Here is a 27,500-nt window from a genome sequence, read left to right on the forward strand (position 1 = left end):
TATTTGAATTCTCGAACTGCACGCGCACGGCAACAGCGAACTGCTGATAGATCTGTTCATGAAAGAGCCTGGCAAGCCATAAAGGGGGTTAGGGAGACGATTGATAAAGGGAAGATAAATGATGTGAGTGAGTGAGGGCCAGCAGGCCTGTGTGTATGGAGCGAATGTGGTATGCATGGTGTGATGAGTGATTGGGGGGACGAGTGATTCCCACCCAAGTGACCCCGGGGTCAGAGTAATGTGAGTTAGTGGGTTAGTCAAATTGACAAAAATGGAGGTCGCTTTGCTGTTGGTGCGAATGTGGGCTCGAAACCCGTTTGGAGGGGTGCAGGAGTCCTGTTGATGGGCTGGGAGCGTGGCTGCGAATGGTGAGTATCGCTTAGTGGGCACAAAATAGGGCAAATTTCCCGGGAACTTCAGCTAGTATGTATGTATATGTATATATATATATATACACACACACACACACACACACACACACACACACACACACACACACACACACACACACACACACACACACACACACACACACACACACACACACACACACACACACACACACACACACACACACACACACACACACACACACACACACACACACACACACACACACACACACACACACACACACACACACACACAGTTCCAGTAACCGCATCCATCATACAGTGGTCCCCGGACAGTTATTTCATTAATATACGTCCAGTTAGACCCTTCCTTCTTGTCTAATGGGACAAACGGGACGAGTGTGTTGTGTGAATCTCATAGTTCGGTCTGATTATATCTCTAACTTCATTCCTATCTCTGCTTACACGCAACTATAAACTACATTCACTGTGCCACATATCTTTCCTCGCCTGCCTGTTCATAAATTATTCATAGGAATGTTCCCAGCTACTTTTTGTCTTTTCTTTCATTGATCCAGCATGGTCCGTATCCTAACCGAGCCGGGACTATCTTTCCAATGATCCGTTCCTTTTAGCCGGTACGTCCTTGGCAGTATCGCTCTGCTGCATTTGATCCGGTCAGGTGATCCGGTTCGGACAACGCGTTCCGAGGGCGTGTTCCCCAGTAATTAGGTCACGTGATTAATTACGTTACCCGGTTAACCCACAGACGGAGGAACCTAGGTCACGTGGTTGAGTTATTGGTGTTCACGGTCCGTTAGCGACCCGCCCTGTCACGGAGTTGTCCTTGTGTGACGGCCTGCAATTCCGGGGAGTCTGGTGGGAGCCCAAGATGGCTTCCCCTCATCCGACCCCCTGGCCCGCAACAATATGTATCTATCTATACTAAGTGTGTGTGTGTGTCAGTGTGTGTGTGTGTGTGTGTGTGTGTGTGTGTGTGTGTGTCAGTGTGTCTCCTCCATAACTCCAAAACCATGAAACCTAGCAGCCTGAAAATTTGCATTGCATACTAACTACTCCAAGGAAGTGAATGACTGAAAATTTGGTGTTTGGGTTAATTAAAACACCCCTTTTGAAGATAATTAACTTCCTTACTTAATTATATCCTTTATCAGGCACATCCTCGATTCCTAGGCCACCGATGTATATGGGGTCTGAAAGTGTATCCTCGCTAACCTCGCTGGGGGTCTGAAGCCACTGTTTTTTGGTTTGCTCAACCATGCTTCGACTTAGAACAGTCCGCAACAATTTCTTTACGATCATCCTCCCCCTCCCCCTCCTCCCCACACTCCTCACTCGTATTATGGAATGCCTGTTCATAATAGCTACGAATTGCTGTATACATCGCTTTTGTAAGTGTGATAAGTTTTCACATTGGGACCGTGGAGTGATTTCATGCATTATTTGATACAATTTACCACGATCTACTCTCATGGACTAATTAAAGTATATCATTGAAATATTATTTAGGTGTTGAGGATCAGATATCGTTAGGATTAAGCAAATGTCGAAATCTGGAGTGAACTCTGATAATTTAAAGAAATAAATGAGTCGTAACGAAGCCGATATACATATTTACTTTAAGCAAGCAAGGCTATGTAGCCTCCTCCAGAGAAACACAGGAAAAGGTGAAATTTCCAGAGCATTAAACTTATCTTTTTCTACTGTTTGGAGAATATTGAGGGAACAAAAAATTTAGGAAATGCCAAAATTAACCAGCTTCATTGAGCTGAATGATTTGATGCATTCAATGCTTGACCTCATGCCCTGTCCCCTGGAGGGACTGCCTATCCATAGCGTCTGAAAGATCTGTGACCTATTTTCTGTGGCCCATTGCGTCTGTGACCTATATGACAGATTTATTTTCAGAGGTTTCGTGAGGTGCTCTACAAGGAATTATAAATATTAATGTGTATATGTAGATGTATATGTATATGTATATCAAACAAAAGAAGACTTTGTCAAAGCTTTTCGTCTTGCAGCTCGTCAGAAAACCGGAAACGCAGACACAAAATGAAAATTTATTTGTTTAGACTGTTGGTGATTAGTTCTTTGGACTGTCATTGACATGAACATAAACATCATGGCCTCAAGGCATTGAGGGAACCTGTGACCTCCCATTTTCCTATGGCTTCAGGTCAGAACAGAAGCAGTGTTTGCACATGCACTTTTTGCTTGCAAAGAACAGGAGCTTGTGTGTGTAAATGTGGCTTCAAGAACACGTAAATGTGCTTCATTACGCGAACGTGCCACAATCTGGAACCGTTCAGCATGATAGTCTTGGGCACATTTGGGATTGTTCTGGAGGTGTTGACCAATGGCAGAATCGCTTTGTGCAGGCATTCTTGTTGGGTTCTTACATGTACGGGATGGTTGTGTACGACCAGTCTCCATATTGTTCCGGATTGCCAATGGAATGTGCTGCTTGATCCAATCCTCCAGTCTGAGTGATGTGCGACCTACGTACCTGGCATCACACCACCACTGCAATTCATAAATAACATTGTTCTGGGCTGATTGGAGCAATTTGTGGGAAGCAAAAATTATATCTCTTATTACAACAGTGTTGCAACATTGTGAAACTGACCGTTTCATCTGTTGTTCAATCTTTTCGAGAGATTTTACTTCTCCATGGCAGGGTAAGATAAATCGTACACTTTTCTGATCCATATATGGTGTCCTCAAACCGATTGGCAGTTTTGCGCTGTATGAACCCACAGATGAGTCGCTCAGGGAAACCATTGTCATGGAGAATGGATTTGTGCTCAATTTCAGCAGCAAGTTGACAGGGTGGTCAGGTGAGAAGACCACCATAGGGGGAAGCTATCTCGGGTTCCCACCAGACACCCTGAAATTGCAGGCCATCGTACATGGATAACTCTGTGACACGCAGGTCGCTAACCGACCGTGAACGCCAACAACTCAACCACGTGACCAAGGGTCCTCTGTCTGTGAGTTAACCGGATTACCTAATTAATCATGTGATGTAATTACCAGGGGACACGCCCTCGGTGCGCCTTCTCCGAACCGGATCACTTTTCCGGATCAGATGCAGCCGAACGACACTGCCAAGGACGTACCGGCGAAAAGGAATGGATGGTGGTGAATAAAGTCCCGGCTAGGTTACGATACGGACCATGCTGGATCAATGAAAGAAAAGACAAAACGGAGCTGGGGACATTTCTACTAATAATTTATTAACAGGCAGCGGAGGAAAGATATGTGGCACAGTAAATGTTGTTTATAGTTGTTTGTTGCAGGGATGGGAAGAAAAGTGTGGCGCGACAATAATCAAGCAACTTACAAAAGCAGACAGCAGAGTTATCCCAATATAATTATTGTACAATCTCAACTGAAGCGAGCACAGGCGCCATGACACACACACACACACACACACACACACACACACACACACACACACACACACACACACACACACACACACACACACACACACACACACACACACACTGATGAAGAGGAGTTGATGAGAAATAGAGGAGATGAGATGAGGATAACGGTCTCTCAATACCTTGCACGATTGCCCGACTGTGCCACCAATACGTTTTGGGGGATGCTCTGCTGGGTGATACCTCACTGACAGCTAGCGCGTCATGTCCCGCTTCGTGGCACTTCGAGCAGCGGAGCGCCGATCCAGAGAATGGAGCGCAGCCGACAGGCGTGAAGGACGGACTTTGGGTGGAGTCAGAAGCAAGTGGGCGTAGAAAGGCGAGGCAGTGAAGAAGGCGGAGTCAGCAGGCGAATGGGCAGATTGTCAATCCCAAGCCAGACAGAACGAGCTGACAGGAATGATGGGCAGGAACTACGACAGGAACTAGCACTCGAACTGGATCTGGAGCTCGAGCTGGAACTGAAATCCACCAGCAGATGGGAACACAGCGTAGGAAAGACGACCACCAGCCCAAGATGAGCAGGATGAGCCGACAGGAACAGTGAGCAGGAACGACACTGCTAGCAGCTCCGCTACCCGTCCTTTTATAGACCCTGTGGTGCGGGGCCGGGGCGACGACCCGAAGAGTTGTCATCACCCGAATCGGGCGCTCTGATTGGGCAGAGGACAGATATCATTATTAAATTCAGACATGGGTTGAAAAGAGTGCGCCTCGTGTGCACTGTAATTTGTTAGCACTTGGTGTGCTGCTCCGTCTACTTCCTCAGTGCGGCATTCCTGCAGCGCGCTGTTGGGTTAGTCATCCTTTGTATCGCCTGAACAGTGGGTGGGGCCGTCGCTGTGGGGCACACGCGCCGTGCAGTGTGTGCGGTTGGTGTTTTATTCCTATTTCTTCTGCAAGGACTGCGCAATGCCTGCCGGCCTCGCGAGGACCCCTTGCTTGGATTTACCTCAGGAATAGAGAAAAAAGAATAGAAATGAGTTCAGAGATTGTCAGATCTAACTATGAGATTTACACATTGCACGATCCCTTCCTTCTTGTCTCGTGGGTCGAACGGGACAATCTGAATGTACATTAATGAAATAACTGACTGGGGACCATTGTATCTTGGCTGATATTGGTGTTGAAGGAATGTGGTTTCCAGAACTGCAACAATATATATATATATATATATATATATATATATATATATATATATATATATATATATATATATATGTATATGTATGTATATGTATATATTGTTGTGGTTGACCAAATTCGCAAACCACCATTCAGGTCCCTTAGGTGAGATATCTCGGTAAGTATATGTGTAGTTAGGCCCAAACCCGTTGTCTAGAGGGAATAAATGTCATTCATGCGTGCTGCGACTCTTCAGGATAGCCGTTTTTCTTTTACTATCTTTATTTTGGACCAACCGCCATGATTACCACCGCCAACCGCGTCTCAACAGTCATCACAACATCAACCACTCACCACAGCAGCCACGACCTTTGCCGTCAACCCTCGCAACCGTCGCATCGCCACCGTTCTTGCGCCGCTTGTGGGTACCGGTATTGGACTCGTGCAGGGCGCGCGCCGAACAGCGTGTACAAAACCACGGACTTTCCGCTCCAAAAACGGATCAAAAACGACTCACGCCCACTTTTGTTCCGTCCAATCGGTGAGCGAGGGGCGATTTGGCCCCGCCTCCAGGGCTTTGGAGGGCGGTCGCTATATGCAAATTCATGGATCAAAATGCATTCACGCCCACTTTTTCTCGGGCCAATGGTGAGCGAGGTGAAAGGTCGAAGGCAGGGGGTCAATGGCGAAGCCACGGGTCTTATATAAGCGGCTGCGTTCGTCAGAAAGTTGTTGTCGTCGTGTGCGTTGGAGTTGAGTGCAGTTGGGAAGTTCGCAGGAGGAAGAGTTCGGAGTTGGAGTCGGAGCGAAGAGGACGGAGCTGTGGAGAGGCGGCGGCAGCGAAGGCAGACGAGGGGGTGCTCGCGTCGGTGCCGGGAGCTGCACACCAGGGAGGCCGACGGCGCGACCTGGTCGAGGTGGAGACGCTCGTCGCGGGACCCGAGACAGAGTAAAAATCCTCCTTTCCCCGAGCATCAGCAACCCCCTCCTGTTTCCCCCCGCGCTGAGATAGTGCGACCAAGGGGGCCCCCTTCCCACCCCCTACCAGACACTGTCCGCGAGGCCCGCGGAGTTGAGGCACCACCGCCGCTCCGCGTCTCATCACCAGACGGGTAGGCCCGACACGGTCTCGGCCCCAGGCCCGCCTACCCCCTCATCCTGGAGGGTGGTTCTCTTTTCTTTTGCTTTGGGAATGTGTGTTGTCGGCGCCGTCTGTGAAGTAAAATTGTATAAGTGTTGCCGTGTGCTCGCGTAATCGGTATTAGATCTGCATTGTCGCATTTGCTTTTTGTCTTCTTTTCTATGTGCTTTTGGTGGAATTGTATATGTGTGCTTTCCGTTCATCGCGAATAAATGTGCTTTATGTTGAACTGTTTCCCGCTTCGCTTCGTCATTTCTTTCATTGAATCCTCATCTTGCTTCACGTAAAGGGTTGGTAGTGGGCTGAATACGCCCGATAATTAATCGAACCGACGATAACACCGCTCGGTTATCCCGATAGTACGGAACGGGTCGCTTAAGTGGCCCGTGTCCGAAGTCGACCTGCGGCGAGGTGCGATCGCCCGGTCTACCCTCCGTGTGGGTACTTAGGTAGGTCGAATTTGGCGAGCAACCCTATCCCACGCGGGGGCCGATTGGCTCGATCGCGGTGAGACCGAAAGGTCCACCCGTGACTGGTTCCCGGCGTTAGTCCGAGAGGGTCACGTCAGGATTGTCCGTCCGGTGGGCGACGTGCCGCGATTCGAGTTACGTGGCCGTCCGCACGCCGGCGGGCGCGAATCTGTAACACTGGTGTCAGGTCGTGCGATACAAATCCATCGCCCTCCTCGCAGCACTGGTAACGGAGAACGGGAAAACGGGCTCTCCTGTCTCCGGCTAAATTCACGGGAATCGGTCCAGGGGTGAGAGAAGCGACCCCCAATTCCCTCCAAATTACGAGCGATTCAAATTAACCCTTTAAGAGAAGCAAGATGGCGTCTCAAGGCGAGCGGGAGCCGGGGGTATTAGGTATGTGTCGTCATGTAGGATCCATGGCCCAGGTCGGTTCTTTTTATAATTATAACCCCACCACTAACTGTGGTCAGTGGGAGCGGCTTGAGCACGAACTTTGCCGGCAAACGGAGTCGCACAATGGCAGCGCGATCGCACCTCAGTGCAGCACGGAGCGGGCTGATATTAATGGCACAGCACGAGGCGTGAGCTCCCAGTCACCGGTTCAAGGCACGTGGTCACGGCATGTGCCATGGCAGGCGTGGCAGGATGACTATGCGAGCATTGGCAGGCTTCAGGCACAATTGGGGGATGTCTTGGAAAAGGTGAAGCGTTATGAAGAATATATCGAGGAGGTGCAACGTGGAGTGGACGAGTCACAACGGCACGCAGATGCGCTTCAGAAAAATTACGTGTACGGGGGGACACAGCGATTGGACGATTTACTGGAACGAATTTGGTGGCAAAAACATGACTTGGCCAATAGAGTCGACAAATTACGTGGGAAAAAGAATTTGGTAGTGTTTTATACCCGTCAGTTGGAATATGCGAAGAGCAAACTGAACAAAAGAATAGAGGAACAGCAGATTGGTATCTCCCAGGAAAGGAAACAATGGGAGGAAGAATGGAAAACCGAGCTCGAAAAGAAACAAAAGGAGCACGACTTGGAAGTAAAACAATTAATGGAAAAATTATTGGAGCAAGCAAGGTGGTTCAAAGAACTGGAGGAGAGAGTGAGGGAAATACTGTTGGAAGAGAAAAAATGTGAACACGATGGGGAGTTGGAACAATTGAAGGAAGAGATAAGAACAGGCAATCAGGAAAGAGAAAGCCTAGAATGGAAGATAAAAAGAGGAGAGAGACAGCTCGAGGAAAGGTCGGAGGAATTGCTGGAAAAGTCAGAACAGTTCGAAGAACTGCAGGGAGAATTGAGGGAGGAAGGAGAAAGGAAAACAAAGCTCGAAAAGGAAAAACGCGAACAAGATGGAGAATTGGAACTACTGAAGCGAGAGGTAAGGGCAAGCCAGTTTAAAAGAGAAATCCTGGAAGGGGAGATTAGAATGGGAAAGGAATGGCAGAAAAAACTAAATGAATACAGTAAAAAAAGGACGAATTGAGGAGGGAAGCGGTGGAAAGAAGAGATGAAATGAGTGAAGAAGCACGCAAATTGAGAAAGGAATTGGAAACAAAAACTTCTGAGATACTGAAACACGAAAACAAAGAAAGAGGATTACAAGACGAACTGAGAGTGTTAAAAGAGGAAAGGAAGAGAACGGAAAATGAAACATTAAGCCACACTGTACAGATCGAACAGCTGGAAGCGAAGGCCAGATTAAAGAATGAGGAACAAGAAAGAGTACTGAAAGAACGAGGAATGAGACAGGAGAAGGAAATCAGCCAACTGAAGGAAACCACGAGATTGCAGAATGAGATGCAAGAAAGAGTAATGATGGAAGAACAAATCAGACAGGAGAAGGAAGTCAGCCAACTGAAAGAAATAACGAGATTGCAGAATGAGGAACAAGAAAGAGTACTGAAAGAACAAGGAATGAGACAGGAGAAGGAAATCAGCCAACTGAAGGAAACCACGAGATTGCAGAATGAGATGCAAAAAAGAGTAATGATGGAAGAACGAATCAGACAGGAGAAGGAAGTCAGCCAACTGAAAGAAATAACGAGATTGCAGAACGAGGAACAAGAGAGACAGTGGAATAGGAAATACAAAGAACAAGGAATGAGACAGGAGAAAGAAATCCATCAATTAAAGGAAACTGTGAGATTGCAGAACGAGGAACAAGAGAGACAGTGGAATAAAAAACTGAAAGAGTATGAATTTGAAACTGAACGACAAAAGAAAAAAAATAGGTTGGAATACGAGGAGAAGTTGAAGGAGCAAGGAATGAAGCAGGAAGGAGAAATCAGGAGATTGAAGGACACAAGGAGATTGGAGAGGGAAGAACGAGAGGAACAATGGAATAGAAAACAAAAAGAACATGAATCTGAGGTTGACCAATTGAAAGAAAAGCTGAGGCTGGAGTACGAGGAGATAGACAAAGAACAGCGAATGAAACACAAAATGGAGATGAACCAAATGAAGAAAACCATGAAACTGGATAAGGAAAGACAGGAGAGGAAACGAGGAAGAGTAATTAGACAGCAGCAAATGAAACACAAAAAGGAGATTAACCAAATGAAGAAAACCATGAAACTGGAGAAGGAAGGACAGGAGAGGAAACGAGGAAGAGTAGTGAGAGAACAGCGAATGAAACACAGGAAGGAAATGAGCCAATTGAAAGAAACAATGAGATTGGAAAACAAAGAGCAGGAGGCACAGTGGGAGAGAAAACAACAACTATATGAGTGTGAAATTGAACAACTAAAACGGAGAGCGAAACTGGAGTCAACGGAGATTGAGGAGCTCCGGAGGGAGAACGAACAGCTAATGGGGCTCAGAGAGAAAGAACGACTCAGATGGGAAGGAAAAAGGAACCAGGAAGAGACAGAAATAAGGAACAAGGAGAGAAAATGTATGGAGACACGGGAGACAAGAGACGAGGTGAAAGGAATTGCGAGGGAGAGAAGAGAACAATTAAGACGGAAAGCAAGGATGAAGTACGCGGAGATCGTGAAAGAGCAAGGAGTGAAAAACAGGGAAGGGCGGGAGCGACTTGAAGAGAAAGCAAGGTTGACCTACATAAAGATAAGGGAAAGACGCCAGAAAGAAGCAGAGACCAATAGACAAGAGGAGACGACAGAAAGAATAAAATGTATAGAGACACGGGAGATAGAGGGTGAATTGGACAAGGTTAGTGACGCACACACACACACAGAGGTAGTGGAGGACCATGAGGGGGAGCTGGCTGACTGGGTGGAGGCCCAGTGCGAGCAGCTGGATGGCCTCCTCCAGGAACGAGGGGAGGGAGTATGCCCCCTTGAGGCGAGTTCGGTCGTGCTTTGCGAGGTTGAGAGGACGGGTGCTGTGGACGGGTGCACGGAGAGCTTGGGGGGTATAGAGGCCCCGGAGACTCTTGTGGGGACACGAATCCCCAGTGTGGTTGTCCCGGTGTGTGTGGTGCAGGGTGTGAGTGCGTCCCCGTGTGTGGAAGCGACCCCGTGTGTGAGTGGTGTGGTGGCGATGGTGCCAGAGTACGTGCTTCCCAGCACACGGTGTGTGGATGAGGCACCGCGGTTGAGTGCCCCCGCGTGTGTGAGTGAGGGACGGTGTGTGGATGAGGCACCGCGGGTGAGTGCCCCCGCGTGTGTGGGTGAGGCACCGTGTGTGAGTGAGGCCGTGTGTGTGGATGAAACGGCCAGTGTGAGTGAAGCACCGCGGGTGAGTGTCCCCCGCGTGTGTGAGTGAGGCACCGCGGGTGAGTTCCCCCGCGCGAGTGAATGGAGCACCACGTGTGAGTGGTATGGGTTGTGCAAGGGAGACCGTGTGTGTGAGAGAGCGGTATGTGAGGGAGATGTCGGTTGGCATGCGGGAGCACGCAGCCGCGTCTCCCGGTGTGAATGTGATGGAGTGGAGTGTGTGCGTCGTAACACGCAGGTGTGCGTGGGTCGAATGGCGACGACGGCGACAGAGGAACGAAAGCCGAGTAGCGGCTGTAGCTGTTTCGGGGACCGTGCCGGGTTCACCCAGCAGTGAGCACGAGGTTCGTGCTGTGCAACGCACGAGACCGCCACGTGCTCGCTTGCGAGAGTGAAGTCCCGGTCCGGAAACGCACGCGGTGGATTTGCCGATCCCGCGGACGGACAAAGTTTAGGCAGGATAATGGATTTGGACCGGACGGGTTCTCCACGCGATCGTGTGTGTTAAGCTCCAACGGGCAAAGCACATGTGTTCGCTTGGGGAACCCCTCGAGATGTGGGGCTTGTTTTTTTTATGCGCACGGTGACGTCATGGCTGCACGTGGGGTTGGAATCCGGCAGGAGGGGTATCCCAGCCGGATGGTACCGTCCAAGGAGGGACGAGGTACACGTGCAGCTGCATGACGTCACAGGCAGGTGCAAAGTGCGTGAGCTGTGGGTTGCCGCGCTAGTGATGCGCATGAAAAAAAAAAAAACAAGCCTCACTTTCGGGTGCACAGGATTCCTGGGCAAGGGGTGGAAGACCCCCTTACCTGGGCACAGGATGGAAACTAGTTAGGGGGAAGGGTTAGCTTAGTTAGACCGACTTCATGGGGCAGGGGTAAGTCCTCATGGAGTCCGTGGAATGGATTAGTTAGAGGGATTTAGTGAGCTTTAGGTTGGGAAATAAAATGATTTATTTGGAGACAGTGACAGACTTGTGAATGTGTAGCGGGGACGTAGTTTAGCTACGTAGTGTTAAAAGGAACGTGCTATAGTTTAAGGGACGACGTGGGAGCACGAGTTAGTTAGGGGAAGTAGTTAGAAGGATGGCAGAGTTCAGCGGTGAGTGTGTTGAAGAGTTGGTGAGTGAAGTGGAAGCATGTGCTTGGTGAGTGAGTGAGGCCAGCGGGTCTGTGTGTGTGGAGCGAATGGGGAATGCATGGTGCGATGAGTGATTGGGGGGAGGAGTGACTCCCGCCCAAGGGACCCCGGGGTCAGTGTAGACTGAGTTAGGGGGTTAGTTAAATTGAAAAATGGAGGTCGTTTTGCTGTTGGTGTGAATGTAGGCTCGAAACCCGTTTGGAGAGGTGCAGGAGCCCTGTTGACGGGCCTGGGAGCGTGGCTGCGAAAAGTGAGTATCGCTGAGTGGGTACCCCGGGCACCAGGCTAGTCGGCCGTGGTAGGCCAAGGGCCCATGGGGGGCCGGGATAGCGTAGTGGGCACGGGTGCGCCTGCTTGGTGCGGGGGCCCGGGGCGCCATTAGCCGCGTGGGCAGTGTTGTGGGCACGGGTGACCCTCGGAAAGGGGCCTGGGAAGCCGGCCTGCCACGTGTGCGTTTCAGGGGAGGTGCCATGGGGGGCACTCCCCGGTGTTAGGGAGCTGGTAGGCTCGGAGGCAGTGTAGTGCCCGGGGGTGCCATAGCGGGAGATTCGGCAGAGGGTCGTGCCTGCCAAAGGGAGCCACGTGTCCCAGCCAGGAGACCGTGTGAGGGCACGGAGAGAAAATTGGGGGGCGAGGCCCGAAATTGTGAGGACACCAACACAGGCTACGGGAATCTGGGTTGTTAGAACCAATAGTTTAAGCGAGAGGCGCTTGTTGAAAGCCCCGGAGTAGTTTAACAGTTAAATGGTTAGGATAGATTAGGAAGTGTACCCCTCCGCACCATCCATCCCCTCGCTCTCGTTGTGGGCCGCTGGACCCACTTTGGTTATAGATCGCCGAACTCTGGGGAGGCCATTCTGAGGCTTTGTTGGGCCTCGACACAGGACGTTAGCTCTCCCTTATTCCCCTCCGGGAAGGGAACGTAGGGGTTGGGAGTAGGCTAGGTGACAGGATAGGTTAGCCGAACAAGGACGATAAAGGGGGTTAGGGGACGATTTATAGTGGGGAGTTAAAAAAATAAAAAAAATTAAGTTGGGGCTAAATTGGGGTTTGACAAATTAAGGGAGTGGGTATGTACAGTGACAGGCAAAGGCGATAGGTGGGAGGGAGACAGGTCGGTAGGTCCGAGCCCGCCTTCCAAGTGGCCAGCACCACCGCACTCCCTCCACCAACCTCCACTGAACGGCAAAGGCTGGCCAACTTCATCGGCAGCTGTTGTTGTGCTGCAAGGCCTGTGCCGGCTGGATCGTCTGCAGCTGCTGTGCTGCAAGGCCTGTGCCGGCCCACTTCATCTGCCGGCTGGCTGTTTTTCTTCAAGGCCTGTGCCGGCCAGTTCATCTGCCGGCTGTGTTTGCCTGCGGCGGCCTTCTTCTGCGGGCTGTGTTTGCCATGCCATGCCCACTGCCCCTGTTCACCAGCCCCGTTCAATTTTTGCTTTGCCCCCCCCCTGTTCATTTCCATGTGCGCCAGGATCCGCAAGGCAACAGTTTGCAAGCTGCAAGAACTGCCCCGTTGGCAGCTACAACACGGGCCTGCAGTGGCGGCCCGTGCACCGTGTTTGTGTTCATCCATCCATTCGTTGTGTTCATTGCGTGTGCCACTTGAGCTGGCACGGAGACTACGTTTGTGCAGCCCATGCACCGTTGTGGTTCACTGCGTCAGTTCAAAAGGGAAGGCCTTGGACTGCGTGTGAGCAGCCAGCCACGTTCCCTGTCACCTGCATTGTTTGAGCCAGAGACTGCATGTGGGCAGCCTGGCTCCCTGCTTACTGCTTTCTTTTTGCCGAGTTCAATGATCCTGGGCCATGGTTTAGTGTAAAATTTGTAAGTTAAGGTTAAGATGTACTGTAAATATGAGTGCGCCCCCGGCATGTCTGTCCTAGCGCCGGCAATTTTATTTCAGTCGTCCGTGTGAGTGAGTTTGTTTAGGTAGTTACGCAGCCCTCAGGTTATTTATTTTGGGGACACGAATACCATGAATGTCGCACTCAGGGATCCGTAGGTAAAATGTACTAGGGGAAAACTACACATGATGGCACACGAAAATTTGACGACTCGGGACGAGTCTGTAAAAAGGGGAGGGGGTAGTGTTGTGGTTGACCAAATTCGCAAACCACCATTCAGGTCCCTTAGGTGAGATATCTCGGTAAGTATATGTGTAGTTAGGCCCAAACCCGTTGTCTAGAGGGAATAAATGTCATTCATGCGTGCTGCGACTCTTCAGGATAGCCGTTTTTCTTTTACTATCTTTATTTTGGACCAACCGCCATGATTACCACCGCCAACCGCGTCTCAACAGTCATCACAACATCAACCACTCACCACAGCAGCCACGACCTTTGCCGTCAACCCTCGCAACCGTCGCATCGCCACCGTTCTTGCGCCGCTTGTGGGTACCGGTATTGGACTCGTGCAGGGCGCGCGCCGAACAGCGTGTACAAAACCACGGACTTTCCGCTCCAAAAACGGATCAAAAACGAGTCACGCCCACTTTTGTTCCGTCCAATCGGTGAGCGAGGGGCGATTTGGCCCCGCCTCCAGAGCGTTGGAGGGCGGTCGCTATATGCAAATTCATGGATCAAAATGCATTCACGCCCACTTTTTCTCGGGCCAATGGGGAGCGAGGTGAAAGGTCGAAGGCAGGGGGTCAATGGCGAAGCCACGGGGCTTATATAAGCGGCTGCGTTCGTCAGAAAGTTGTTGTCGTCGTGTGCGTTGGAGTTGAGTGCAGTTGGGAAGTTCGCAGGAGGAAGAGTTCGGAGTTGGAGTCGGAGCGAAGAGGACGGAGCTGTGGAGAGGCGGCGGCGGCGAAGGCAGACGAGGGGGTGCTCGCGTCGGTGCCGGGAGCTGCACACCAGGGAGGCCGACGGCGCGACCTGGTCGAGGTGGAGACGCTCGTCGCGGGACCCGAGACAGAGTAAAAATCCTCCTTTCCCCGAGCATCAGCAACCCCCTCCTGTTTCCCCCCGCGCTGAGATAGTGCGACCAAGGGAGCCCCCTTCCCACCCCCTACCAGACACTGTCCGCGAGGCCCGCGGAGTTGAGGCACCACCGCCGCTCCGCGTCTCATCACCAGACGGGTAGGCCCGACACGGTCTCGGCCCCAGGCCCGCCTACCCCCTCATCCTGGAGGGTGGTTCTCTTTTCTTTTGCTTTGGGAATGTGTGTTGTCGGCGCCGTCTGTGAAGTAAAATTGTATAAGTGTTGCCGTGTGCTCGCGTAATCGGTATTAGATCTGCATTGTCGCATTTGCTTTTTGTCTTCTTTTCTTTGTGCTTTTGGTGGAATTGTATATGTGTGCTTTCCGTTCATCGCGAATAAATGTGCTTTATGTTGAACTGTTTCCCGCTTTGCTTCGTCATTTCTTTCATTGAATCCTCATCTTGCTTCACGTAAAGGGTTGGTGGTGGGCTGAATACGCCCGATAATTAATCGAACCGTCGAGGCCGACGATAACACCGCTCGGTTATCCCGATAGTACGGAACGGGTCGCTTAAGTGGCCCGTGTCCGAAGTCGACCTGCGGCGAGGTGCGATCGCCCGGTCTACCCTCCGTGTGGGTACTTAGGTAGGTCGAATTTGGCGAGCAACCCTATCCCACGCGGGGGCCGATTGGCTCGATCGCGGTGAGACCGAAAGGTCCACCCGTGACTGGTTCCCGGCGTTAGTCCGAGAGGGTCACGACTGGATTGTCCGTCCGGTGGGCGACGTGCCGCGATTCGAGTTACGTGGCCGTCAGCACGCCGGCGGGCGCGAATCCGTAACACTGGTGTCAGGTCGTGCGATACAAATCCATCGCCCTCCTCGCGGCACTGGTATCGGAGAACAGGAAAACGGGCTCTCCTGTCTCCGGCTAAATTCACGGGAATCGGTCCAGGGGTGAGAGGAGCGACCCCCGATTCCCTCCAAATTACGAGCGAGCTAAATTAACCCTTTAAGAGAAGCAAGATGGCGTCTCAAGGCGAGCGGGAGCCGGGGGTATTAGAAATGGATGTAGAATGGGTAGAATCCATGGCTCAGGATGAAATCCCCGTGCAGGAAATGTTGGTTGTACAGGAAAACGAACTCGCCCAACTGAACCCAGAGCCCGAAATGGGTGCGGCAGCGGCCGCGGTGTATGACACCTCCCCTCCCCCTCTCCACCAAAACCCTTCCCCAACCCCTGCCGAAACGGCTCACTCAAGCGCACCCGACATGGCCCAGCTATGCGCCATGCTGGCGGAAATGACAGCGAAGATAAATGCGAACATGAACGAAAAGATGGATGCGAATACAAAGCAAATAAACGGAATGAACAAGCAAATGGACGAAGTAAAAACTAGGATGGATGCGAATACACAGCAAATAAACGGAATGGAAGCAAACATGAAGGAGGAAATGAAAGAGCTACGGGGTGAGACGCAGAACATGGGCCGATGCCTGCAGGCGGGCATGAAGGCCGTGACCAGGGAGCTGGGAATGGCGACTCCACGTGTGGGAGCAAACGAGCTGGAAGGGGGTGCAACGGCTGACAGGCCCGCGGTGGAGGCGGGTAAAAAAATTAATTCGGGGGGCGTGTTGGGCGAGGGTCGTGACAGAAGAATCGACGGTGACCAAAAGGGAAAAATTAAATGGGGAGACCAAAACGTGTGAGACGAGACACGAGGTGACGACAACAGAAACTTATAAATGTATAGAGACACGGGAGACAGAAAAAATAGAGGAGAGACTACACGATGAAGACGGGGTAAGTGACGCACACACACACACGGAGGTAGTGGAGGATAATGGGGGTGAGCTCGCGGAGCGTGTGGGGACCCAGTGCGAGCAACTGGATGGCCTCCTCCAGGAACAAGGGGAGGGAGTATGCCCCCTTGAGGCGAGTCACGACCAGGTGAGTTCGGTCGTGCTTTGCGAGGTTGAGGGGACGAGTGCTGCGGACGGGTGCACGGAGAGCTTGGGGGGTATAGAGGCCCTGGAGACCCTTGTGGGGACACGAATCCCCAGTGTGGTTGTCCCTGTGTGTGTGGTGCAAGGTGTGAGTGCGTCCCCGTGTGTGGAAGCGACCCCGTGTGTGAGTGGTGTGGTGGCGATGGTGCCGGAGTACGTGCTTCCCAGCACGCCGTGTGTGGATGAGGCACCGTGTGTGAGAGAGGCCGTGTGTGTGTGGATGAAACGGCCAGTATGAGTGAGGCACCGCGGGTGAGTGCCCCCGCGTGTGTGAGTGAGGCACGGAGTGTGGATGAGGCACCGCGGGTGAGTGCCCCCGCGTGTGTAAGTAGTATGGTTTGTGTGAGTAGTGAGGCACGCGTGAGTGAACGGCCGAATGCAAGGGAGACCGTGTGTGTGAGAGAGCGGTATGTGAGGGAGATGTCGGTTGGCATGCGGGAGCACGCAGCCGCGTCTCCCGGGGTGAATGTAATGGAATGGACTGTGAGCGTCGTAACACGCAGGTGTGCGTGGGTGGAATGGAGGCGACGACGGCGACATGTGATTAAAGAAAGCCGAGTAGCGGCTGTAGCTATTTCGGGGACCGTGCCGGGTTCACCCAGCAGTGAGCACGAGGTTCGTGCTGTGCAACGCACGAGACCGCCACGTGCTCGCTTGCGAGAGTGAAGTCCCGGTCCGGAAACGCCAGCGGTGGATTTGCCGATCCCGCGGACGGACAAAGTTTAGGCAGGATTATGGATTTGGACCGGATGGGTTCTCCACGCGATCGTGTGTGTTAAGCTCCAACGGGCAAAGCACATGTGTTCGCGTGGGGAACCCCTCGAGACGTGGGGCTTGTTTTTTATGCGCACGGTGACGCCATGGCTGCACGTGGGGTTGGAATCCGGCAGGAGGGGTATCCCTGCCGGATGGTACCGTCCAGGGAGGGACGAGGAACACGTGCAGCTGCATGACGTCACGGGCAGGTGCAAAGTGCGCGAGCTCTGAGTTGCCGCGCTGGTGCTGCGCAGGTAAAGAAAAAGAAAAGGCAAGCCTCACTTTCGGGTGCACAGGATTCCTGGGCAAGGGGTGGAAGACCCCCTTACCTGGGCACAGGATGGAAACTAGTTAGGGGGAAGGGTTAGCTTAGCTAGACCGGCTCCATGGGGCAGGGTAAGTCCTCATGGGGCCCGTGGAATGGATTAGGTAGAGGGATTTAGTGAGCTTTGGGTTGGGAAATAAAATGATTTATTTGGAGACAGTGACAGACTTGTGAATGTGTAGTGGGGACGTAGTTTAGCTACGTAGTGTTAAAAGGAACGTGCTATAGTTTAAGGGACGACGTGGGAGCACGAGTTAGTTAGGGGATGTAGTTAGAAGGATGGCAGAGTTCAGCGGTGTGTGTGTTGAAGAGTTGTGAGGTGAGTACATGATGAGTGAGTGAGGCCAGCTGGTCTGTGTGAGTGGAGCGAATGGGGAATGCATGGTGCGATGAGTGATTGGGGGGAGTAGTGACTCCCGCCCAAGGAACCCCGGGGTCAGAGTAAAGTGAGTTAGCTGGGTTAGTCAAATTGAAAAATGGAGGTCGTTTTGCTGTTGGTGGGAATGTAGGCTCGAAACCCATTTGGAGGGGTGCAGGAGCCCTGTTGACGGGCTTGGGAGCGTGGCTGCGAAAGGTGAGTATCGCTGAGTGGGTACCCCGGGCACCAGGCGAGTCGGCCGCGGTAGGCCAAGGGCCCATGGGGGGCCGGGATAGCGTAGTGGGCACGGGTGCGCCTGCTTGGTGCGGGGGCCCGGGCGCCATTAGCCGCGTGGGCAGTGTTGTGGGCACGGGTGACCCTCGGAAAGGGGCTTGGGATGCCAGCCTGCCACGTGTGCGTTTCAGGGGAGGTGCCATGGGGGGCACTCCCCGGTGTTAGGGAGCGGGTAGGCTCGGAGGCAGTGTAGTGCCCGGGGGTGCCATCGCGGGAGATTCGGCAGAGGGTCGTGCCTGCCAAAGGGAGCCACGTGTCCCAGCCATGAGACCGTGTGAGGGCACGGAGAGAAAATTGGGGGGCGAGGCCCGAAATTGTGAGGACACCAACACAGGCGACGGGAATCTGGGTTGTTAGAACCAATAGTTTAAGCGAGAGGCGCTTGTTGAAAGCCCCGGGGTAGTTTAACAGTTAAATGGTTAGGGTAGATTAGGAGATGTACCCCTCCGCACCATCCATCCCCTCGCTCTCGTTGTGGGCCGCTGGACCCACTTTGGTTATAGATCGCTGAACTCTGGGGAGGCCATTCTGAGGCTTGAGTTGGGCCTCGACACAGGACGCTAGCTCTCCCTTATTCCCCTCCGGGAAGGGAACGTAGGGGTTGGGAGTAGGCTTGGTGACAGGATAGGTTAGCCGAACAAGGACAGTACAGGGGGTTGGGGGACGATTTATAGTGGGGAAGTAAAAAAAAAAAAAAAATTGGGGTTTGACAAATTAAGGGAGTGGGTATAGACAGTGACAGGCGATAGGTTGGGAGGGAGACCGTAGGGTAGGTCCGAGCCCGCCTTCCAAGTGGCCAGCACCACCGCACTCCCTCCACCAACCTCCACTGAACGGCAAAGGCTGGCCAACTTCATCGGCTGGCCGTGTTTTGCTTCAAGGCAGAGGCCGGCCAACTTCATCGGCAGCTGTTGTTTTGCTGCAAGGCCTGTGCCGGCCGGATCATCTGCAGCTGTGGTACTTCAAGGCCTGTGCCGGCCAGTTCATCTGCCGGCTGTGTTTGCCTGCAGCGGCCTTCTTCTGCAGGCTGTGTTTGCCTGCTGCCTTTGCCATGCCATGCCCACTGCCCCTGTTCACCAGCCCCGTTCAATTTTTGCTTTGCCCCCCCCCCCTGTTCATTGCCATGTGCGCCAGGATCAGAAAGCAACAGTTGGCAAGCTGCAAGAACTGCCCTGTTGGCAGCTACAACACGGGCCTGCAGTGGCGGCCCGTGCACCGTGTTTGTGTTTATCCATCCATTCGTTGTGCTCATTGCGTGTGCCACTTGAGCTGGCACGGAGACTGCGTTGCGCAGCCCATGCACCGTTGTGGTTCACTGCGTTCAGTTCAAAAGGGAAGGCCTTGGACTGCGTGTGAGCAGCCAGCCACGTTCCCTGTCACCTGCATTGTTTTGAGCCAGAGACTGCATGCGAGCAGCCTGGCTCCCTGCTAACTGCTTTTCTTTTGCAGAGTTCATTGATCCTGGGCCATGGTTTAGTGTAAAATTTGTAAGTTTAGGTTAAGATGTACTGTACATATGAGTGCGCCCCCGGCATGTATGTCCTAGCGCCGGCAATTTTATTTAAGTCGTCCGTGTGAGTGAGTTTGTTTCGGTAGTTACGCAGCCCTCAGGTTATTTATTTTGGGGACACGAATACCATGAATGTCGCACTCAGGGATCCGTAGGTAAAATGTACTAGGGGAAAACTACACATGATGGCACACGAAAATTTGACGACTCGGGACGAGTCTGTAAAAAGGGGAGGGGGTAGTGTTGTGGTTGACCAAATTCGCAAACCACCATTCAGGTCCCTTAGGTGAGATATCTCGGTAAGTATATGTGTAGTTCGGCCCAAACCCGTTGTCTAGTGGGAATACATGTCATTTATGCGTGCTGCGACTCTTCAGGATAGCCGTTTTTCTTTTACTATCTCTATTTTGGACCAACCGCCATGATTACCACCGCCAACCGCGTCTCAACAGTCATCACAACATCAACCACCCACCGCGGCGCCGCTTCACGTCACACCTCACAACCGTCGCATCGCCACCGTTCTTGCGCCGCTTGTGGGTACCGGTATTGGACTCGTGCAGGGCGCGCGCCGAACAGCGTGTACAAAACCACGGATTTTCCGCTCCAAAAACGGATCAAAAACGACACGCCCACTTTTGTTCCGTCCAATCGGTGAGCGAGGGGCGATTTGGCCCCGCCTCCAGGGCGTTGGAGGGCGGTCGCTATATGCAAATTCATGGATCAAAATGCATTCACGCCCACTTTTTCTCGGGCCAATGGGGAGCGAGGTGAAAGGTCGAAGGCAGGGGGTCAAAGGCGAAGCCACGGGGCTTATATAAGCGGCTGCGTTCGTCAGAAAAGAGTTGGTTGTCGTCGTCGTCGTCGTCGTCGTCGTCGTGTGCGTTGGAGTCTGAGCGAAGAGGACGGAGCTGTGGAGAGGCGGCGAAGGCAGACGAGGGGGTGCTCGCGTCGTGCCGGGAGCTGCACACCAGGGAGGCCGACGGCGCGACCTGGTCGAGGTGGAGACGCTCGTCGCGGGACTCGAGACAGAGTAAAAATCCTCCTTTCCCCGAGCATCAGCAACCCCCTCCTGTTTCCCCCCGCGCTGAGATAGTGCGACCAAGGGGGCCCCCTTCCCACCCCCTACCAGACACTGTCCGCGAGGCCCGCGGAGTTGAGGCACCATCGCCGCTCCGCGTCTCATCACCAGACTTGGTTTTAACTCCATGAGGATCTCTGATACTCCTCAAAAGCACAATAATATTAAGTTTGATTTGAAAGCATCATGAAACTATAACGGCACTCAATGCAAAGTTTCACTTCTCACGTTCATTCTGAACAAAAATACCATCCTTAACTGAACACACTTCTATTATGGCCCAAAATACCCTTATTATCCATGCACCCTTTTCTGTCCCATAGTTTCTTAGCATAGGTTACGAACGTCAAATTTAATTCTTCAATCACATCTGGTCATAGATCAGACTAAGTTTCAGATTTTACTTTGAGAACAAGAAAATTTCATAGCTTGGTTAATAAATCATGATCCCTCACTCAAACTGAGGTAGCTACTTCGAGACCTGGGAGGACTGGGTTCCACCTTCTGAAACCTACATGTGGAGATAAAAACAACCAATGACACACACAAACATGGAAGTGACTGCAAAAAACCCCGTCTCCTGCTGTGTAGGTGAATGGGCTGACAAGTATGGTCCTGGCATGAAACCCATCGGGACATTAATCTTATGTAGGAAGTAAATATTTGGGCTGAAGGATTACTGGTATTAGGGTTGGACTGGGTAACCTATTGTTTTTCTTCTGTTTATTTCTTATTTTTTCTTTTTCTTTTTCCGCCGGCAATTTTTGGGTTCTTTCGCTTTAAAAATCATTTTCTCAGGAACGGTAAGTCCAATCGACATGAAATTTTCACCATAGTATGTATCTTTTTTGATAGCATACTTAGTTGATAATTGTGACGTCATAGGTCATGTGGTACGGGCACCATATTGAAAAAAAACGATAAAATTTGGACCTCTGTATCTCTGAAACCGTGCAATGTAATTTTTTTTGCTTTATACATTTTAATAAACTCCCCATGGGGAACACGGGTGATTTTTCATGACTTCATCGGTGAAGCGGTATGCCGGTGAAAATTCGTCAAGTAGAACGCTGCATGGGAAAAATCTGAAATTTCTTGAGCGTCATCTATGCAACAAATCGCCGTAGAAAAAATTTATTGTGACGTCAAAGGTGACTTGGTTCGGCAGCCATCTTGTTTTGAAAAAAATAATTAAAAACATCTTCTCCAGAACGGCTGAACAGATTGAGGCGAAATTTTACACCCACATTCCCCATGACATCCTTTTACAAGTTTGTTAATTTCTTATTGATAGGTCACATGGTTTGGCGGCCATATTGAATTTACCCGAAAACCTTCAAACATCTCCAGAACGGCTAGTCAGATCAAGGGGAAACTTCACAAACGTATTGCACACGTCTCGTGAATATAAGTTTGTAAATGAATAATTGATAGGTAACATGATTTGGCAGCCATGTTGGATTCAAGAATAATATTAAATATATATAGGCATGTCTGGTGTTGGCTTAATGGTTAAGGTGGCAGGCTTGGGATCCTCGGGTCTTGAGTTCAAATCCTACTTCTGTTGAATTAATATTAAACATCCACCCTTTGTAACGTCGTGCTTCCATTTCACTTTGTGTTTATAAAAATACAATGAGTCAGAGAGCCTCCTCTTGTGTTCTGTGCTGACATCTTGCTGATCATCATCATCTGATGATGATGATCTTGCTGATAAATTATGAGATTGGTGCAGAAGAATTTTCTTGTTTGTTTGTTTGTTTCTCTGGAACCACATAACCTATAGAAGCGAAACTTGGCAACTGTAATCTACCCCCAAGCCTGCATATATGCTGAAAATTATGATGTCACATGGTTTGGTGGGCATCTTGGGTAGAAAAACACACCTTATCCGATTAACATGAAACTTCACACACTTGTTCCACTATCAATAGTGCTGAATCAATAAATATGAAACTTCAGAGTTGTGATGGAGCAGTCATGTGGAATGAAGGGTTGAAATTTCAACTCTATCAGCCACATGGTTTGGCAGCCATGTTGGATTGAAGGAAAAATATTAAGTTATATTTCCTCTGGAACCGCTGAATCATGCGAAACTTCACAAACATGCGAAACTTCACAATTATTATCGAGCTGACATGTGCAACAAAGGTTTAAAATTTCAATCTGATCAGCCACACAGTTTGGCAGCCAGAATTATTTAATTCTTTGAATCTGAGAACTTTTCGATTTTTTTTTTTCCAGAAGGCTCACTTGGCTGCACCTGCATGCGTTTGAGGGCACAGGAGTAGCAATTCAATTGATACTGATGATTGCCAAGGAAAATGGTCAACTGTGTTCATAATAAATGGATGTAATGTGGCCTGTTCCTCGGTCCATAACTTGTGAATCCTTGTCACATGTCCAGAGTAAACATGCGAAACAACAGTTTAAAATTTCAATCTGATCGGTCACACGGTTTGGCAGCCAGAATTATTTAATTATTTGAATCTGTTCGCCAGTAATAATGAAATTGAACGCTTTGTGCTGCCCGGTTCGTAGCTCTTCAGTCGCATGCCATATCGAAGCAGGCCTCTGTTTGTATCACTCTTCAATCATGTTTTCTCTGGAACCACTGATCCTATCGATGCGAAACTTTGCAACTATCATCAACAGGAAGTCTCATGTATCAAAGGCGGAGGGTCTGGATACCCGGTCATCACTGCCAGCAGTTATAAAGTGGCAGTTCTAGTTTTGTTGGAAATTCGTGTACTTCACAGTGACTTGATATATAGGCATGTCTGGTGTTGGCTTAATGGTTAAGGTGGCAGGCTTGGGATCCTCGGGTCTTGAGTTCAAATCCTACTTCTGTTGAATTAATATTAAACATCCACCCTTTGTAACGTCGTGCTTCCATTTCACTTTGTGTTTATAAAAATACAATGAGTCAGAGAGCCTCCTCTTGTGTTCTGTGCTGACATCTTGCTGATCATCATCATCTGATGATGATGATCTTGCTGATAAATTATGAGATTGGTGCAGAAGAATTTTCTTGTTTGTTTGTTTGTTTGTTTGTTTGTTTTTATGTATGTTGGTATATTATAAATTACTCACCAATGTACAGTATGTACACCAATGTACAATATTCTGTGTTACTCGTTTAACTCTGCCAATGAAGGTGAAGGAGGTTATGTTTTCACACCTTTCTGTCTGTCTGTGTTTGTTTGTTTGTATGTTTTTTTTGAGTGCACGATGTCTCAAAAAGATGTGGACGGATCTGGATGAAGTTTTTGTGGACAAGTTCGGTGTGTGGCACCGAAGAACTGCTTAGGTTTTGGTGAAGATCCGGATCCAGCTACTATAATTTTTATAAGTCATTCTTCACCATTGAGAGATGGGGGTCAAACATGATAATATAGCACAATATCTCAAAAGGTTGTGGACGGATTCGGACGAAACTTGGTGGACACGTTGGGTGTGTGTGTGTTGCAAGGACGAATTGATTCGATTTTGGTGAAGATCCGGATCTGGATTTGATAATTATTTAAATGTTAAAGTGGTTATTCACCATTGAGAGATTGGGCCAAAAACGACATGTAGCACGATATTTCAAAAATGTATTGGGCCCGATATGTTCTTGTGGATCAGGCATTACAGGGCGGAGGTATGCGCTCCACCGAGGGCCCTTCTCGTCTTGAACTGTTTTGGCTAAACTTTAAAAATCACCGGTATTAAAACTATTTTGATGTGCATTTGTACACGCATTCTTAATTCTCCATTTGCCATACTTGAGGTGGTTATGATTACTCAAGCAGGCAATAGCTTTTTTTAATTTTTCCAAAAGAGTTATGAAGCTTTTATTGTTTTGGCATTTCTATACACAATTTGGAGATTTTTGTTTGAGGTTTTTGGAGTGCTCTGCATGTGATTGAGGTGAAATTGTACTCTTGTAAATGTAACAACTACAAGGTCTATGAATACCGTAGGTACATGTATGGATGTTCACCTAGCTTTTGAGACTTTGTTGTGGGGGAGAGGGGGGGAGGGACTGTGCAAAACCTGAAGGTCCCCTCGTATTTTGGGTACAAACAAACGAGGTGTTCATTTTCATTGTCCCCATCGAATGAGTTGAGCACGAGCTATAGAGATGAATGATCTGGAAATTCCTTTCAAGATTGACTTTCTATACCAGAGTTGGGGCCAAAAATCTGGTTCCGATTGGCTTTTACTTGATGAGCTTTAAACTCGTGGTCTTAACTGCCAAGTTTAGACCACGAGTCGAAAGATTTGCTGAGCTTTAGCAGAAAACCTTGAAGTGTATAAGCACATTGTACAGTATTAGTGACCATAATTATATTGTTACAAGGTGCTAGCGGCTGTGAGTTATGTAATATTGTAGCTTATTTGAGGAATATGATTTTTAAGATTGTGTGGTTTGCATTTGCAGGTGACTCGCTGTTTGAAATGGCAGAAGTACATCGACAGATACAGATGCAAATGGAAGAATCAGTAAGGAATATGGACACAGGGAAACGTCATTTTTCCCATCACGTCGACGTTGCATCCATGTCTTAACCACATTTATTTACTTTCATTTTTACATACCAGTCATCAACATACTGTTTTTTGTTGTTTCTGTTTTCTTGCTTTCAACATGCTTAACATTTCTCATTCATTTATTTCCCCAAGAGTCTATATGGGTAAAATGGATTATGACCATAGGTATAATTGAGTTTTTTTTTTTTCACGCTATTGCTGAAACAACAGCCTGCTTAACATCGCTTCCAAATTGAGGGAAGCGGCGATGTCCACTGTTAAACAAAATAATTTTAATTTCACGACCTGCATTTACTGCAAGCAAGTATTATATTTTCACTTTGCGATTTGGCCTTGGCCATTCCCATGCCTTGCTTGCTTGCTTGCCACACCCCTTATGTCTGGTCTCTTGCGTAACCACTTCTCCATTCATGCCACAACTGCACCCAGACTTGCCCCTGTTATCCTTGATAAAAAGGCAAAGTGTGCAAGCTATAACCATGCCCACTCTGTTTTCATTCCAAGGTTTAATTTTGGCCTTGGTGATGTGGCTCATCTGTGTGCACTACAATTACTCTTATCTGTTGAGCTGTAAAAGCATTTTAGCACCAAACCGTTTTGTTGACAGTAAAGGGCTACATGACATGTAATGTTTTTTTGTTGTTTTCTTTGTTTTCACCTCTAGATTAAGACCTTTCGAGGCGAGCTCATGCTGCAGTTGGAGCAGAAGCTGGATTTGGATTTGAAATTCCTCACGGTAATATATATATATATATCCATCTCCAGAGAGCTGCATTTCGTGTTTGTTTGTTTTTTTGTGTGTTGTGTCAAAGCTTGTGGAGGAGCTATGGATATACTATATGTATATATATATATATATATATATATATATATATATATATATATATATATATATATATATATATATATATATATATATATATATATATATATTCTCCCCAAAAGGTTCCCCTCAGGAAAAAACAAATTGAAAGGCGATTAAGTTATTGTGATACTCAAAGATGGGTTGCGCAGCAATCTGTGAGTGCAAACTGCATGAGTGGGTGGGGAGAGTTTCTGAGTGAGTTTGTAGGGGGTTGTGGGGGGGGGGGGGTGGGGGGTTGTGGAGTGGTATCTCCTCCATAGCTAGTGCAGAGATTTTTGAAAAATGAATGTGAAAAGGAGTTCAATCATGTGAATTCCTTGAGTTATGGGGGTTCTCATTGTCTCATAAAAAAACCTCTCCTTTGTCCGAGATGTATGACATTGTGCCTTAATCCTAAGACAAATTGAAGGAGTAGATTTTTTTTAGCCCTTTAGCTCAGCGGGAGGCGTGTGTGTGCGTGCGTGCGTGCGTGCGTGAGTGCGCGCGCACTTAAATTAACGGACTCGATCGAGTTTTTACTTTTGGTTGGATGTGCCGCCTTCTTAAAAAATGTGTAATCCCTCCAATCTTGTACTATGCATATATATATATATATATATATATATATATATATATATATATATATATATATATATATATATATATATATATATATATATCAACATCTGACACATATACATACTAAGTGTGTGTCTCCTCCATAACTCAAAAACCATAAAACCTCGCAACCTGAAACTTTGCATGTATACCAAGAAAACTCCAAGGAAGTGCATGACTGAAAATTGGATGTTTGGGTGAATTAAAACATACCTTTTGAAGATAATGAACGGCCTTATTTCATTATATCCTTTATCCGACACATCCTCTGTCACCGCCCTCTATGGGGTATTTAAGGTGTATCCTAGGTAACCTCGCTGGGGTCTGAGGCTGCCATGTTTTTTGGGGGCTCCTCAACTATCGCTTGACTTGGAAAAGACGGCAACAATTTCTTACGAGTTTTTTTTTTTCCACTTTCCTCACTCACATTATCGAATGCTTGTTCATCATAGCTATGAATCGCTGGGTACATTGTAATGCTAAAAATGCCTGGAGACGCCAGCATTCGTGGCTTTATTTCATTTCCGCATATGCAATAACTGTGAGAATCTCTTAAACGAAGCAGAATTACAAAACTTAAGCACCATAATCGAACTTACAAGCAGTTCCAACTCTTACAAGCAGTGTTCCTTTGCCAAATTCGGACATATTTCACATTCCAGGCGTCTCCGGGAGGTGTATATTTAATGACGTTTCAGTGATTGCTCATCGTGTGCCAAGCGAGCCGTTCCTTATCAACTGTTTTGTTGAGTGCTTAAGCTACTTGGCGAGCACTCTACAATATTCGCACTGTCACTGAATACTGTATATCGATCGACTTGAACAAAGTTCAGGGCTACTTGCCTGCGTTGGCCACGTG

General features: G+C 49.1%; 1 protein-coding gene across 4 annotated transcripts in view; it reads left to right on the plus strand.

Annotated features, from left to right (window-relative positions):
* LOC147013140 (BAR/IMD domain-containing adapter protein 2-like) overlaps positions 1 to 27,500 on the plus strand; it is a 129,491-nt gene that overhangs the window by 69,354 nt on the left and 32,637 nt on the right. For all 4 annotated transcript variants that reach the window (XM_085854749.1, XM_085854751.1, XM_085854748.1 and 1 more), the window contains 2 exons: positions 25,070 to 25,131; positions 25,844 to 25,915. In XM_085854749.1, the coding sequence (XP_085710875.1) occupies positions 25,070 to 25,131; positions 25,844 to 25,915 (134 nt within the window). The remainder of the gene's footprint in view (positions 1 to 25,069; positions 25,132 to 25,843; positions 25,916 to 27,500) is intronic.

Source organism: Eptatretus burgeri, chromosome 14 (genome assembly GCF_056783735.1).
Source record: "Eptatretus burgeri isolate ZD-2024b chromosome 14, Ebu_testis_v1, whole genome shotgun sequence".
NCBI lineage: Eukaryota > Metazoa > Chordata > Myxini > Myxiniformes > Myxinidae > Eptatretus > Eptatretus burgeri.